Source organism: Nipponia nippon, unplaced genomic scaffold (assembly GCF_047370975.1).
Source record: "Nipponia nippon isolate SJK-2023a ecotype South Korea unplaced genomic scaffold, ASM4737097v1 scaffold_1, whole genome shotgun sequence".
Lineage (NCBI taxonomy): Eukaryota > Metazoa > Chordata > Aves > Pelecaniformes > Threskiornithidae > Nipponia > Nipponia nippon.
The window spans coordinates 59,596,225-59,611,695 of NW_028262290.1; the positions used below are offsets into that span (position 1 = coordinate 59,596,225).

The 15,471-nt window shown below is 35.2% G+C and overlaps 1 protein-coding gene across 2 annotated transcripts in view; it reads left to right on the top strand.

Annotated features, from left to right (window-relative positions):
* Positions 1-15,471, top strand: part of LOC104022908 (cadherin-7) — an 82,785-nt gene that overhangs the window by 45,890 nt on the left and 21,424 nt on the right. For both annotated transcript variants that reach the window (XM_087757436.1, XM_087757442.1), the window contains exons 5-7: positions 1,916-2,083; positions 3,497-3,684; positions 13,399-13,652. In XM_087757436.1, the coding sequence (XP_087613562.1) occupies positions 1,916-2,083; positions 3,497-3,684; positions 13,399-13,652 (610 nt within the window). The remainder of the gene's footprint in view (positions 1-1,915; positions 2,084-3,496; positions 3,685-13,398; positions 13,653-15,471) is intronic.

Here is a 15,471-nt window from a genome sequence, read left to right on the forward strand (position 1 = left end):
TTTTTAAACTGAAGTCTTGTTGCAAGAAATGTCTCTTTTCTTTATTAGCTTAAAGAAGAAAGCATTGTGCTTCCTATCTGTATCTGATATAACACTATGCTGCCACTTTCAAAACAAATTACTGGTGGAACTTTTTTTTACTCTTTTCATGAAACTTTGTAAATATTTTAAGCCTCAACAAGATGCAACCTTTAATCCTCTGTTGGTTTAATAAACAGTACTCATTCCACTGCATAATTTCATAGTGTGGGAAAATAAATTCTCTCTCTGCTCACTTCAGTTTTGTGCCTGAGCCTTCACTTACACCAACATGGGGAAGAGTTATAATCTTCGTTTCAGAGAAGGACAAGTTGAGACAAAAGAGAAACAAACTATTTACCCTAATTATCATAAACAATCTATGACATGAATCAGACCTGAATCCCAATGCTATGACCAAAAAGTCACACTCTTTTTAACAACATCTAAATTTGCAGAAATAAGTACTATAATTATATTCATATTGCAACAGGTACATCTTTAGCAGGGATATATAGAACTTTTTTTCCCCCCAATGAGTATGATTTATAGTGGTTTTCTCCCTGTGTCTCCATGTGTATGTATGTACAATGTGTATTGTCATAATGACTGCAGACAGTCCTTGAACAATAATATGGTAGTTTCTGCTAAATCAAAATCTTTAAGGCTTCAGACAGAAATGTTTACATACATTTTCACTGTGATATGATACTCACATTTCCTGTGTGCATGATAATTAGCTTCCAAATGATTGGTTAACATTGCCTGGCAATTTAACTATGATAGAAAAAGAAGGCCAGAAAAAGCAATGTAGAAACAATAACATGACGAAATTGTATATTAGCTGTATTTTAAAATATCTTGTAAAATGGGTGAAATAGTGCCAGACAGTCTGTTTGTGAAATAAATGTTTCAACCCAGAGATGATTAATGGCAACTCCTGCATTCATAAGGGAAGAAATAAAACTCTAACTAAACATTCAGCAAATATCAGATTAAGACGTATGTGTCTCAATGTGCCTCTCCTTTATTTAGTTTGTTTATGTTTCCTTTGCTGTTGACACTAAGTGTTGGTGGAGTAAACGGTTGCCTCTCTGGAAATCAGAATTAGCAGCTGTACTGTATACTGAGCATGAAATATTCATAAAGTTATCACATTTTGAGAAGGCATATTTATTTTCTGATCTATATCAATAGAACTGAAAGGATGAAGCGTGGAGCTTTCTTCTGGTTTGCATTTCAAATCAATTAATTACAAATTGCATGCAGATCATCAAATGGGTATAACAAAAACTACTTCAGATATTACAGTATTTCCATTAATAAATCAAAAATCTCTTAATTACACTAATGCTTTAGAAATGGGTATTGTTAAAGCAAATATATGGTAAAATAAGATAATTTCATATATATGCGGAGTGTGGCATGATATCAATATTAGTAAGAGTTAATGATGTGGTGAATGGCTATTCAAGACATTGTGAAAAGAATCTTCACTGTGGAGTCTTAAAAATGAATGTAGAATATTCTGTTCTTCCTAGCTCTAAAAAAGTGGGAAATCAAACACAGAAGATGATATCTTCCAGGGAAGGGAGTGTTACCCAAGACATTATGAAGTCTATAGTTCAAGGAGAAGATATTCAGAAAAAACAGTCATGAATAGCATTACCCAAAGAATCTAGTACTAAATAAAAATCAGTGGGATTTGATGACTGCTTAAAATAACATTGCTGATGTCAGTTATGGTCCTAGTCAAAAACTGTGATATTAGCATTGAAATTAATTCTTTCCTCTCCTGCTGCAGTCATTGATCTACTGCTATTCTTTAAAGGCAAACTCAGCTTTCGCGGTAATGTATTTGCTTTTGCAACGATTGACATAACTTGTCTTACTGCAGGTGTTATCAAGACTGCACTTCCGAATATGGATAGAGAAGCCAAGGACCAATACCTACTAGTTATTCAAGCAAAGGACATGGTTGGGCAGAATGGTGGATTATCAGGGACTACATCTGTAACTGTCACCCTGACTGATGTTAATGACAACCCACCCCGCTTTCCACGACGTAAGTTACTTTGTAAAAATATGACTTGTAATATTATTCCTAAACATTGTTATTTTCTTTACATGTCATGCTATTTCTAAACAGAGAGTAAAAGTGCTCAGCTTCCGTGTTAAGTACTTTGAGAATCACTGAGAGCAAGGTATATTATTATTATTATTATTATTATTATTATTATTATTATTATTATTATTATTATTATTATTGCTGCTGCTGCTACTACTACTACTACTACTACATTGGAAGAATCTTTTTTTTTTACCTAATATATTTCAGAACACTTGAAATGGTGTACAGCAAGTACATTTATTAATGTATTTTACTTCCTCTCTATGAATAAAAAGACAAAAAAAGTTACGCCTTAATAGACATTTAGCTCTTGCCAGTTGGACTTCAGGATGTATAGTTCTTTAACTTGACTCTTAATCCTTCATATTCCTTTGACATTTTTAGAAGGATTTCTCTTGTGCGTACAGTGTTTCCTAAGGAGTTAATCACAGAAGAGCTGGAAAGTTATTTTGCCTCCATTTACTTACTTTGACCAAGGTAGCTCTCATCCTAACCAAAGAAAAGAGTACAAAAAGGTTGTACGCTCAAACCTGAAGAGCTCAGTTTAATAATAGCATTCTGTCTGGGTTGCTTTTTTCTTAAAAAAAAAAAAAAAAAAAAAAAGTCCTCACTAAGTAGAATTAAAATAATGTGAAGAATATATTCACGTCCACTCCAGCCTCACCTCCAATGATACAAAAAATAGATCTGTACATAATAGATTTCCTGTTATTTCAAGCCACCATCTGCTTGAAATAATAGTAGAATAACTGAAGTTATTTTTGAAGGTGAGGGTGTTATTGGATACACACTGCACTCAGATACCCTTTTGAGAGCATATATATCATTTTCTACTTGAATGAAAAAGCTGAAATTTTCAAAAATGCAGATGATGCATTTACTGTTAAAGAAATGAATATATATGTTTCTAGTCACATTCAGATTGCAAACCACCTAATCAAGATACACATCTATAAAAAAATAAGAGTTTATATTGATATTATTTGACTAACTTGCTTTTTTTCCTCTTTTGTGGAAAACAAAATAAAATACTTTCTGCATTGGAACTCTGTAGTAGGCATTTACCTCATAATTTGCACTTAAGTTTTGAATTATGTTTTTGCATCTTTGCCTTGTGTTTCTCTTGTCGTAGGAAGAAATTATGTCCATAGTACTTAAAATAGAGTCCATCACAAGGAAAACCTAGCAGAAAAAGGGGCAATTCTATTTTAAACTGAATATATTCTGGTAGCCTGAGTAAATATTCAAGTGCACGATTTAAAGGAAGGAAGATTTTAAGAAGGCTAGATTTTTTTTAGCCTACAGTCCCAGAAGACTCTGACTTCATTAAATTTTTAAATTTCACAGGTTCATATCAGTATAATGTCCCAGAGTCTTTGCCAGTGGCTTCTGTGGTGGCCAGAATAAAGGCTGCAGATGCAGATGTGGGACCTAATGCTGAAATGGAGTATAAGATTGTGGATGGTGATGGTTTGGGAGTATTCAAAATTTCTGTCGACAAAGACACCCAGGAGGGAATCATAATAATTCAGAAGGTAAGTCTGATTTTTCTCACTGTTTCTGTTTGGATCTGTGCAAGATGAGGGCAGGTAATGAGAGCATGAGCTTTTGTTTCTGAGAGCCTTATCTACTGTGAAAGTTTCCATTGGCATATTTCGACTTGACTTCATTGTGTGTGCATGTCTGTGTGTGATTTTGAGCTTTTTTTTTTTTTTTACTTACACTGAAAATTCTTGTGGGTTTTTTTTTGGCAATAGCTGTATTATTTTGATGATTTTTTTTTTTTAAAGCTGCACATACAACTTTGGATGGGAATCTCGGCTTTAGTCTCATTTGTCCTTGTATTAAAAAGAAAATGTGAAAATATATCTTACAGTAAAAATGCAAGCTCCAAGTACAAAATGGATCCCAAATGTAATTTAAAAAAAAAAATCTAATTGTCTTTGGCTGCTGTTGTTCTATTCAGGAGGCACATATAACTAATGCTAAAATTATGTATCAGTAAGAATAGTTGTTTTACAAGATGATATGTTATAAAAAATACTATTTAAAAAAGTGGAAATATTTAAAGAAATTTTTGTCTTCTTATCTTTCTCTATGTAAAGTTTGAAAACTAACATTTTAAAATTGAAAAATCATGTTTATATAAAAATATTAAACTCAGCATTCTTACCTTGCTGCAACACATTTTAAAGGGTATCCTTTTACAAAATGAAAGTTGCCAAAATATTTTTCAAGAAAATTTAAATTTTGAGGAGAACAGGAAAAAAAAAACCAACACCTTTAGACAGAAGAATCTTTTCTCATGTAATTTCATACTTTTAATGTGTGAATGCCTGACAATGACAATACTGAATCTATGGCCCTAACTCTGGTAAGCAATTTAATATCCCCTAAAATGTGGGACTGACTTGGCATTTTAAAATATGTGTAAGTATGTTCCTGAACAAGGACCTGCGTTTGCAGTTAATATGATTCCATAGCAGATTTTTCTTCCCTATATACTCTTTAAGCTCTGTAAACTTCACCTACCAGTTGTTGGGTTTTTTGTTTGTTTGTTTATTTTTTTTTCCTCCTCTGGTGCATCAATTCCTTTCTAAAACAATATAAAACTTCAGTAACATTTCTTCTTTGAAAGAAGTTAAGACTGCATGATGTTGCAAAGCAACGGGCTAATTCTCTGATGCCCTGAACACCTGCTGTGAGCTGGTAAGTATCCGTAGATGTCACAGCGCATGGAAGGTGTTCAGCACCCTTGAAAGATCAGGCTCTAATATGTTTAATGTGAATCATCTTTTTTCAAGGCAAAACTGTCCATCCTAGGCTTCTTGCAAACTGTGCTGATTTCTGCTTAGCACGTTTGAAATACAAGTGATGAAAAGTTAGTCGTCTCTTTGTTCAACAGCCAAATTCAATGTGGCTCCTTCAGTTTGCTTGTTTAAGGTTTTTTGAGCAAGGATCTGGAAGAAATATGCCTATCCTAGAGGGAGAGCATTTATCAGTGCTGCTGTGAGCAACACTGAATCAGTAGCCTGGAATCTGCCTAAACATTTTATGATCCGGCACATGACATTTTGTGAACCTCTGAGTGCAATTAGCTCTCTCCTTTTCACGTCTGTGACATCAGCTGAGGCATTGAGAAGCAGCTCAGCCTCCAAACTCATGCCCATCATTTTAAACTCGTGTGTATTTATATGCTCAGATGACACGTCTGTGTACACATCAAGCAGTAAAATGCCAAGGCAAAGATTTCTGAAAAGGCACGCTTTGGTTCTAAATGCAAATGAATGCCTTAGCTTTGCATACTTTTGCTGCAATCATACATACGAATCAGCAGGCCAGGCATGAAAATCACCACCAGTATCTCTGAGCAGCTGAAGGCACTGCTCCATTCATTTTTGTGCTGAGTATTGTGGAGAAAGTTTGGCACCTGGTTATCGGAGTTCCACACACAAACTGAGGGGTTTACATTCTGGTTTTAGAAGGATAATTGTTTTGAGATGCTTTTAAAAGTTGACTTCCTCACTTAAAACTAAAACTCTTTTCTAACACATAAGGAGCGTCAAGTAAAAAAAAAAAAAAGTTTTCGTTAAAAAAAAAAAATTGAGAGAAGTGAGATTTAAGAATTCATCAAGCAAAGCAGGATTTTTGTATGCTCCAAGTGGATGGAATGTGAAAGAAAATGCCCAAGGATCAGCAAAAATTGCAAATAAATTATTTATATATATAAATTCAGGAACATTAACTTTTTTGAAAAAGAGAGATACCAAGAATCGTGATATTAGAAAGAGAAAAATGTTACATGGCTAGGTATTTCCCAAGATTACTTGTGTATAATGGACTTGACTAATACATATATTGACTTGAAAGGTGGCAAAATTGGTGAATGAGATTTGGGTGTGTTCAATTTTTCATTTTGTTGGTTTTTTTCCATGCATATTTGAACACATTTCTTCTCTGCACCCTATGACACAGAGACTTCAAAGCATCAAAGTCAGCAGAAGAAAAAAAAAAAAATCATGGTTTTACTCTAACGGTGATATTCATCAAAATAGGGAGTGTATTCTTCCCTCATTTATATCTCTTCTGCATTGCTAAATCCAGATATCTCTTTGTCTTGCACAGTTTATTCAGGATGGATTTTTCTCTAAACAGTTTGAGAACAGTGCTATTTTTCAAATAGTAGTAGTTCTGCTCATAGCTTTTATGGCCATGGCAGGATGGTGGATTACATGTCCCTGAACATCCTAGTACTGTTGCTGCCTAGTGCCTAATTTCAGTATATACTAGCTACTAGACTAAACCTTAGTTCAAGGTAACATTTTGACAACAGGCTGTTACTCTTATAATAACTCCCTTGACCATACGGAATCAGACGAGGGAGGAATACTTTCTCTGTGATTTCATTGACTTGGTCTTTACCCCTCCAAAGAGTAAAGAGTAGGACTGTACTACCTTATGCAGCACAACTAAGGAGCATGCATGTTGTACCACCGTGCAATATTTGCTGCTATACGGCTTTTCACATACTTGTGACACCTTATTTTCTTTTGTCCTGGTTAGGATGTTTGAATCAGGATTAAATGAATGAGATGTGAAGTTCATGCAGTCCAGCAAGTTGCTTAAGTTCATTCAAACCAAAAAAGATACTATTTCAAAATATTATTTGGGACAAAGACTAACTTTTTTTTCATGAATTTATGGCTTAAATAATAAGAAGAGGTTAAGCCTGGGTAGAATTGATTTTTTGTGAGATCGGTGAAGCTAGAATTTCATCTTATGACAGGAGCTAGTAAAAACAGTATTGAACCATTTACTTGGTTATTTGCACTAAAAAATAAAGTCTACATTCTTCTGCAATGCATTAACTGAATGCATTGACTGAATTCATGTACAAAAAATTTATCCAGCATGTATCTAGGATGGTATATAAAAGCACCTAAGTTGTTTTTAGGATGCCATGCTCTGTTTCCAACCTGCAATAGGATATGAAAAATGCTAGAAGACAGAAATTATTTTCAAGTGAATGGGACCCATAAGCACAGTTCAGAGCGGTATTCTCAGCTTACAGAAAGGGTGGGAAAGTGGTGGGAAAACTAGTGGGTCTCTTTTCCTGTAACTTGCTATGTTCATAAAATTTGTTGCCTAGTAATTTCAAGTTACTGTGGAAACCTTCTTATTTTTTTCATTTCTTACTTTCTCATTTATTAAATAATAATAATAAATAAATGACAAGTTCTTGCTTGTCAAATGAAATAGAAGAAAGCTCTTCCTTTATTTTTATCCTGTACAGAGCAGTCTAAAGATACCACCTACTCAAACTCTGTGCTAGAGTTCTGATGTTGCAAATAATGGGGAGAATTTGGCTATTCTCCACCCCATAGGCACACTCTCTAGTGAATTCCTAAGTAAAGCTAAATTAGACGTGTAAGTTACTTTTAAGCAGGATTTAGGAAAACATCCATCTTAGGTGATCTTTTCAGAAAAAAAAAAGTCTTGTACAGTTTTTGAAAAAGAATTGGGCATTTATATTTTGTAGAAGTATTTGAAAATTTTATTCTGGTTCATGCTGTGACTCAGTTCTCCATCTGTAGAGTAAGATCAATTCCTTCCTGTGGTTTCATTTGTAATTTACATTCTGCTATCAATGCTCTGTTAGTAAGGACTCAGATAATTTGCATAGCTACATTTCACAGTGGTGAGTGTGTTTGGAAGAAAAGTGTAATTTTTCTGAATATATTGGAATTTTAAAAAATGTGTTGGATTTGTCTCTGCAGTAGCAACTCTAGAATTGAAGAAACGTTTATGGAAGCGAATGATGATTCAGTCATTTAATACAACAATTCTGAAGTGTCCATGCGAACCTATGTGTGTACAATTTCAAAGTGAATTCCTGTTGACTGTGCACAGAATCCTGATTGTAATATACATGAATGGAATCTTGGCTTCACTTTCTAAGCAAAATGCATACACAAGACCTTATTGTTTGTAGTTTCCAAAGCACTATTTCTAAAAGTAGTGCATTGAAAAAGGTATCATATATGTGCAGATCTCACTTTATTCAGGAAGTTGCAGGCTGTAGTTAGACTTCAGTAGTAATAATGATAGCTTAGTAGCAAAACATCTTAAGACAAAAACCTGATAGATGGTCTGTATTCACCTATACCTTTATCAAATACTTGGTACTTAAAGTAGTAATGGTAATTTAATAATAAAAAAGGCTGCAGGGTGTATTTTTATTATAAGTATCATAGGTAACTTTTTGGAAGGTTATGAGATCTGATTCAAGTAATTTTGAAGTCTATGAAGTGATTTTAGTGGACTTCAGTGCAAAAAAAAAAAACCCTGAAGACTCTATAGAGAGAGGGTTGTCGCGTCGTACTGCAGCAAGTGACAGACATTAAGAATATTTCACACGGTACAGTTCTTGCTCAGTTTGCCTTAATTTCTCCCCCCAAGACACAGAGCTACCACCAACATCACCAACCAATTTGAAATTTAGAGGCAAAAATGTGAAAATAGTGTTGCAAAGTACTTTCTCAAAGAAATTGACTGCTAAGAGATTATTGTAAAACCTGAGTTCATTCTAAGAGTAATACTGGCAATTATAAAAATGGGGCGTTTATGCGTAAGCTTTTGAGTGAAAAGCTATCTTTCTATTACTGTTAACATTTCACTTTTTTCTGCAGCTAGAAAATTTTCTTTCAAATCTATATCAGAGTTTACAATGTAAGAACTTGAGGCTTCCATGGTTCCTTTGAGAGATAATGTGTATTTGTTTGATGTACTGCAGTTTTCAATATAAAACCTCAACTGGGCTTAAAAATGGGATTTTCACCTCTGAAAAGTACATTATTACAAAGTTACCATACAATAAAAAATGAACATTACAAAAATGGACTTCCTATGAATGATAACTTCATATTCAGCCTCTGTAATATAAATGACTTGTTTTGTAATTTCCCTCAGACAGGATAAAATTCTTACCCCTTAAAAGGAAAGAAAAAAAAAAAGAAAAAAAATAAAGAAAGACCCCACAAACCCCCAAATGAGAGAAAGATGAATAGATCCTGCAGAGGATCTAATCAGATAACACTAATGCACAGATATTAATGAAGCTGTCAAGTTCTATTCACCGTACTGAAGTATTGTTGTCCATTTAACCTTCAACACTGATATAGTGATTTGTAGTCTGTTGACTTGGTATGCCATTATGTGCTTTTGTTACAGCAGCAAATAATGAACACATGATCTGAAGGCCAGTTAAATAATGCTCTCTGTATAACAGACATCAGTGATAATTAGATAAGAAGAAAGAAAAAAAGGAAATCTTTTCAATTTACTTTTTCAGTCTTTCATTAGTGTCTGTAGTATGTAATGTCTTCATTATGTTATCTACAAATAGTTGAAACTTTTCCACCAGGTCAAGAACTCTTGCATACTAATCATATCTTAGAGGTTTTGTTTATTTTCCCCGATTACATTCTGCCTCACAACTTGGTACCTGTGTATTCACCTTAAGATCTGAGGATGTGTATCTTATCGGAACAGACTGAGGATGATGACTGTAGCTTTTGTAGACATTGTCACACCCCACAGGAGACAGACTGCTACAAAGAACTAAAATAAAACAATATTACTGCCCCTGTATAACACAATACCATTTGATGTTGTAAAACCCCTTTGCCAATCCATAGTTCCCCTCTTCTAAACATCAACTATTCCCTACTGTATATGTACATACATTAGATTTATTTGTTTATTTATTTTTCATTAACAAGGACCCTTATAGCTTTTGGAAACTAACAGCAGCATTGGGTACCAGAAGATATCTGAGGGAATTTTGGGGCAGGATTCACGTCGCTGAAAGCAGATGCTTACTTCTTCCAGTTATCAAGACTTCCTTACTAGTGACTGGTAAAAAGCAGGCATTCATAAGTAGACTAGATGATTTTTTCCCTAGAAGAATTTTGGTACATGCACAGTAAGCACCATATGGTGATTTTCTCAGATGTACATGGCTAAGTTAGAGAAGGTGAAGCCTGCTCTTAGTAAGCAAGCCTGGTTAGAATGTGCAGCTACACCATCATTAGTTTTGCATCCTTCTCTGTGAGGAAATACCTTTCTAATGAAAGTGGGTTTTGTGTATTCCCTTCTAGTCTAACACTCCTGTAATCCAGACAAATAAAGAATGATCTCTTCCTACATTACAAGAATGAAATATGATGATTTAAAAGTGCGTGTCAGCCCTTGTGATAAATGTTCACATGGAAAATACATGTTTTTATGATTTCAATTATTAAAGTTCTAATTTAGTCTTCTTTAATCAATATAGAAACAAGGAAATATCTTAAAAATCTAATTTAAAAATATTTTTTCATTATTGTGCTTAGTCTATTAAAATTAAAATTTGTATTATTTGTCCAATTACACATATTGTGCTCTATGCACTTTCTCTGTTAAATCAGAGTTTTCATAATTTTTTTTCTTAGGATGACTGTGGTATTGACATTAGTATATCATAAAAAGCTATCTTGTCTGCAGTCTCATGGTATATTTCCATGTGTTTGATTAAGCATTACTGTAATCTCAAATATCCAATTTCAACAGATATCACTGATTAATGAGAATGCATTAGCCTTCCCTTCTCCGCTACATATTTTTGTACATTCTGACAGAAAACATACTGTTTGCTAAAGACTCGCTTTTTTTTTGTAGTTCAACAAATCTCAGACTTTTGTCTTTGACATTCTTCAGGTTATCATTTCTTTAGTTAATATGACACTTTTATGAGAAAATGAGAAGTCTTAAGATATTTGTGTGCTTGATTGTCGTCTTAACCTTGCGCCTCATCTGGTCATAACAGTTGCTTAATTGTTATTACCACACAATATAGTTTCTGAGACATTTTTCATCATCCTAGCACCACATTACATTTTAATTATGGCTATGAGGTTTGTTTCATAGCACACATATTGTACTTTGAATATAAAACTACAATTAAAACTAAAAACAATTAAACACACTTTAGTAATAATTACGAACCAGTTGTATCCAGTATAGTGACCAGTATCCAGACAACCTTTCTTTTATGGCATATCTGTGTTTGGAGAGCTGTGGATACTAAGCTCTGATTCAGTGCAAGAAGTAAGTGCTTGCATAACATGAGTGTATTGGGTTTACATGGCAAGATTTTGGTAGCGGGGGGCCTACAGGGGTGGCTTCTGTGAGAAGGTAGAAGCTTCCCCTGTGTCCAATAGAGCCAATGCCAGCTGGCTCCAAGATGGGCCTGCTGCTGGCCAAGGCTGAGCCCATCAGCGACAGTGGTAGTGCCTCTGGGATAACATATTTAAGAAGTGGGGGGGGAAAACTGCTGCAGAACAGCAGCCAGAGAGAGGAGTGAGAATATGTCAGAGGAACAACCCTGCAGACACCAAGGTCAGCGAAGAAGGAGGGGGAGGAGCTGCTCCAGGCGCCAGAGCAGAGATACCCCTACAGCCCGTGGTGAAGACCATGGTAAGGCAGGCTGTCCTCCTGCAGCCCATGGCAGACCCCACACCAGAGCAGGTGGATGCCTGAAGGAGGCTGTGACCCTGTGGGAAGCCCATGCTGGAGCAGGTTCATGGCAGGACCTGTGGCCCCGTGGAGAGAGGAGCCCGTGCTGGAGCAGGTTTGCTGTCAGGACTTGTGACCCTGTGGGGGACCCATGCTGGAGCAGTCTGTTCATGAAGGATTGCACCCCATGGAAGGGACCCACACCGGAGCAGTTCATGAGGAACTGCAGCCCGTGGGAAGGACTCCTGTTGGAGAACTTCGTGGAGGACTCTCTCCTGTGAGACAGTGAGGATCACATGTAATCGCATTCGGAGAAGCCTTTTGGTGCCACATAGAGTTTATAAAAATTCAGTGCTTTTCTGAGTGTGATGTGTTGCAATTCATTTTTCTTTCTTAAATCTAGACTGTTTACAGCTGTACTGTAATGTCAGCATAATCGCTGACTTTAAGATGCTCATTTGGGATTTATCCTACTGTAACTCGATGGAGAACTTAGACCCTTGCATTTGTAGGTCAACAGATGTGTGTTTCACCTCAGCTGCTCCTCTGAGTGAGTACAGGAATGCTTTGCAGATGCTGTCAGATTATTTAGCAAGCACATTTCAGATCCCTATGATGTATTCAGAATCAGAACTGCAGAAAACCTTTTTTAATCTGCTTTATACACTTGGAATTATAATTTGAAAAGATAGTTGAGTAACCAGACTGCAGCTTTACAAATGCTTTTGTCTTTTATTGCTCTTCTTAATCATTAAGCTTGGAATTGCAAAGGAATAGTTAACTGGGCATTTGGTGCGAGCTGACAAAATAAGACTATAGATATAGGGTAAATGGTGCTAATATTAACATGATGCTTTCTTTCAATAATTGCCTGTGAGGTAAGATGCTTTTTTACCTTTTTTACAAAATAATTTTCTTTACAAGACTGTCCTCCAGATCACAGATATCCCATTAGTTGGGGGGGGGGGGTAATTTTTAATTCTAATGCAGTCTTTATTCCAAAAGAAACTATATTTTCATCAAAGAAAATTAAAGCAGAATGAAGTTGGAAAAAATTAATGTGCATTTTGTTTAACAAGCAAAACAAAACAAAACAATCTCCAGGCTTCATCTCAGTACAAAATATTGTCATATAAACAATGTAGTTTAACCGATTGCCACATTTTCTACACAAATTTATACAGAGCTTGGCATAATAATTGATTAGTCAATCCCACTGTCATGCAACCCCCCCCACCCCCCCAGTTTTTCTGAATGAGGTGTTTTCACCAGTTAATATTATATTGAGTTCTTATGCCTGGGTAGTATGGCACATTGTATTTGGCATTACCTTAGATAAAATATGAATAAGACAAAAAGAAGTATTCATTCATAATGATGAAATAATGGGGGAGAATTTGGTCCTCACAGAAGTCACAGAAAGTTTTGCCATTAACTCAGAGAATTCTTGTTTCATTCACAGGGTAGAACTACCTTTACCATTAAAGTAATTGAGGAATATTCACTAGCGAGACACTGCAAATAGTGTTTTGAGAAAGCTAAAACATGAGCCATCAACTATGCTCTGCCAATCAAAAGTGCTAGTTGGATACAAATGGCAAAGTTCATTTTGTACTTACTGACAGTAATAAGTGAAACAGTTTTGCAGCAACATCACTGGATAATGAAATTTCCAAATAACTTTACCTGTATAGGAGCTGGATTTTGAAGCTAAGACAAGCTACACCCTGAGGATAGAAGCAGCCAATATGCATGTTGACCCTCGCTTCCTGAGTCTGGGACCCTTCAGTGACATGACAACAGTGAAGATAATCGTAGAAGATGTTGATGAGCCGCCTGTGTTTACTTCACGTTTGTACTCCATGGTGGTGTCTGAAGCAGCAAAGGTTGGCACTATCATCGGAACTGTAGCGGCCCATGATCCAGATGCCTCAAATAGTCCCGTCAGGTAATTATAAGATGTCTTAATTGTTTATTTATTTCATCTTTGTACTGAAGTTTTCCATTTTGTTGTTTGTTACGCTGAAATCAATTAGTTAGCTTTTTTCCCTTGCAGAAGGAGATTGAGATGTTCTAAGAGTTTGCATATTTTGACTTTCATGCTTCTGAACCACAGAACCTTTGAAAAAATAATATATCTAAATCTCTGTAAAACAAAGAAAAGATATAATTTCAAGATTCCAAAGAAAAAAAATCTCAACATGTTACTCATATTTATTTCTCCTATCTAAGTTTAGGAAGAGTCTACTATTATCTATAACAAATTATGTTCTCTTAAATCAACCAGGACAAAAAAACCATATATATAATATAGATATATGTGTGTGTGTGTGCATAATGATTCACATTCTGTGTACACTATGCACAAGAATGTAATAGCACAATAGACTCTTGCATGGTAAACCAGAACTGAGGTCTCACAGAAAAAAAATTAGAAAAAATTCTTTATGTGAGAGAAATGGGTAGGACAAGACTTGTCCTGTCCTAGTCAGGATGGTTAAAGGCAATAATCTTTTGTCTTTTGTAAATTCTGCTGCAGCCAAATATCTCCCGTTCAAATAGGAAGAGATATGAACACTAGAGATGCATGAAAACTGTCAAGGGCCTCTTCCTTTGTCTTCAGTGTGTGAAGTACCTGTAAGTCTTCCACAATCTAATGTCCAGGATCATAAAGAAACCATAAGAAAACACAAAGTATCGATCTTATCCTGCTCAAGGACAAAGACTCACCACCCAGGTTAAACCAATAATGAGTTACTTGTTACTTTTCTTATGCAGAGTAATAATATTAATTGTCAAAGGAACATGTAAAGGATCTAGAGGGTAATACTTCTGATTCAGGAATTTTGTGAACTTAAACATCTGCAGGAGGAGGAACACATACACAATTAAATGTTAGTACTAAGTTTCATTTGTTATTATTGTTCATTTAGAACATACATAGAAAAGACTCGCTTGGTTGTCACCTTTTTTGGTGATGTTAAATTTTTACTTTCATGCATAGAAGATAAACTTGGGACTCCAGTGTAGCTCTGTAATTTCTAAAGCAGCAATCTTAAGTTGTAAAAGTAAAGCATATGTTTCACTCCTCGAGGTGACGTAAGTGTTCTCTCTCATTATGTATTTGCAACATATTCAAAATAGCTGATTCCTATCATGTATAAACAAGTCCTAGATGGATGGTTGGCATGGATTTACTTGTGAAATTTATCTTTGCTGAGGTATTTCTTTGATGTGGCAGTGTTTTCTGGCACTGATGTTAGCATCTGGTGTATAATATCTGGTTTACCAGAGTCATGTAGAGTAGGATTAAATCCAGTTCCATAAATGCAGTCCATGCTCAGAATGCTTTTGACTCCCATGTAAACATAAGGATAAGTTTTACCTCGATCTGGTTAATTTTTACAATTCCATCATAAACCAGCGTAACTAACATCTTGAAGATTTCTTCTGCTGCAAAGTTGTTTGGAATTTGAGAGGAAGGAAAAAGAGAAATAATGAGAGTTTATCTATATGCTTGCGAACCTGCTATGTACACTGTCGGGGGTACTGACAGATCATATAATTTAAAGTCCTGCATCTGCTATGATGTACATCAGAGCCAGATTCACCTAAAACTGGAATGTGTTAAGAAGGATTAATGCATAATACTTTTCATGATCTATTTAAGAAGTTTAAATTATTAGTCTAGAAATAAGAATTCCAAATTCCAAACATTGGATTATATTGATTAAAAATTAGATTTGTTATAATTGACAAAATTTTGA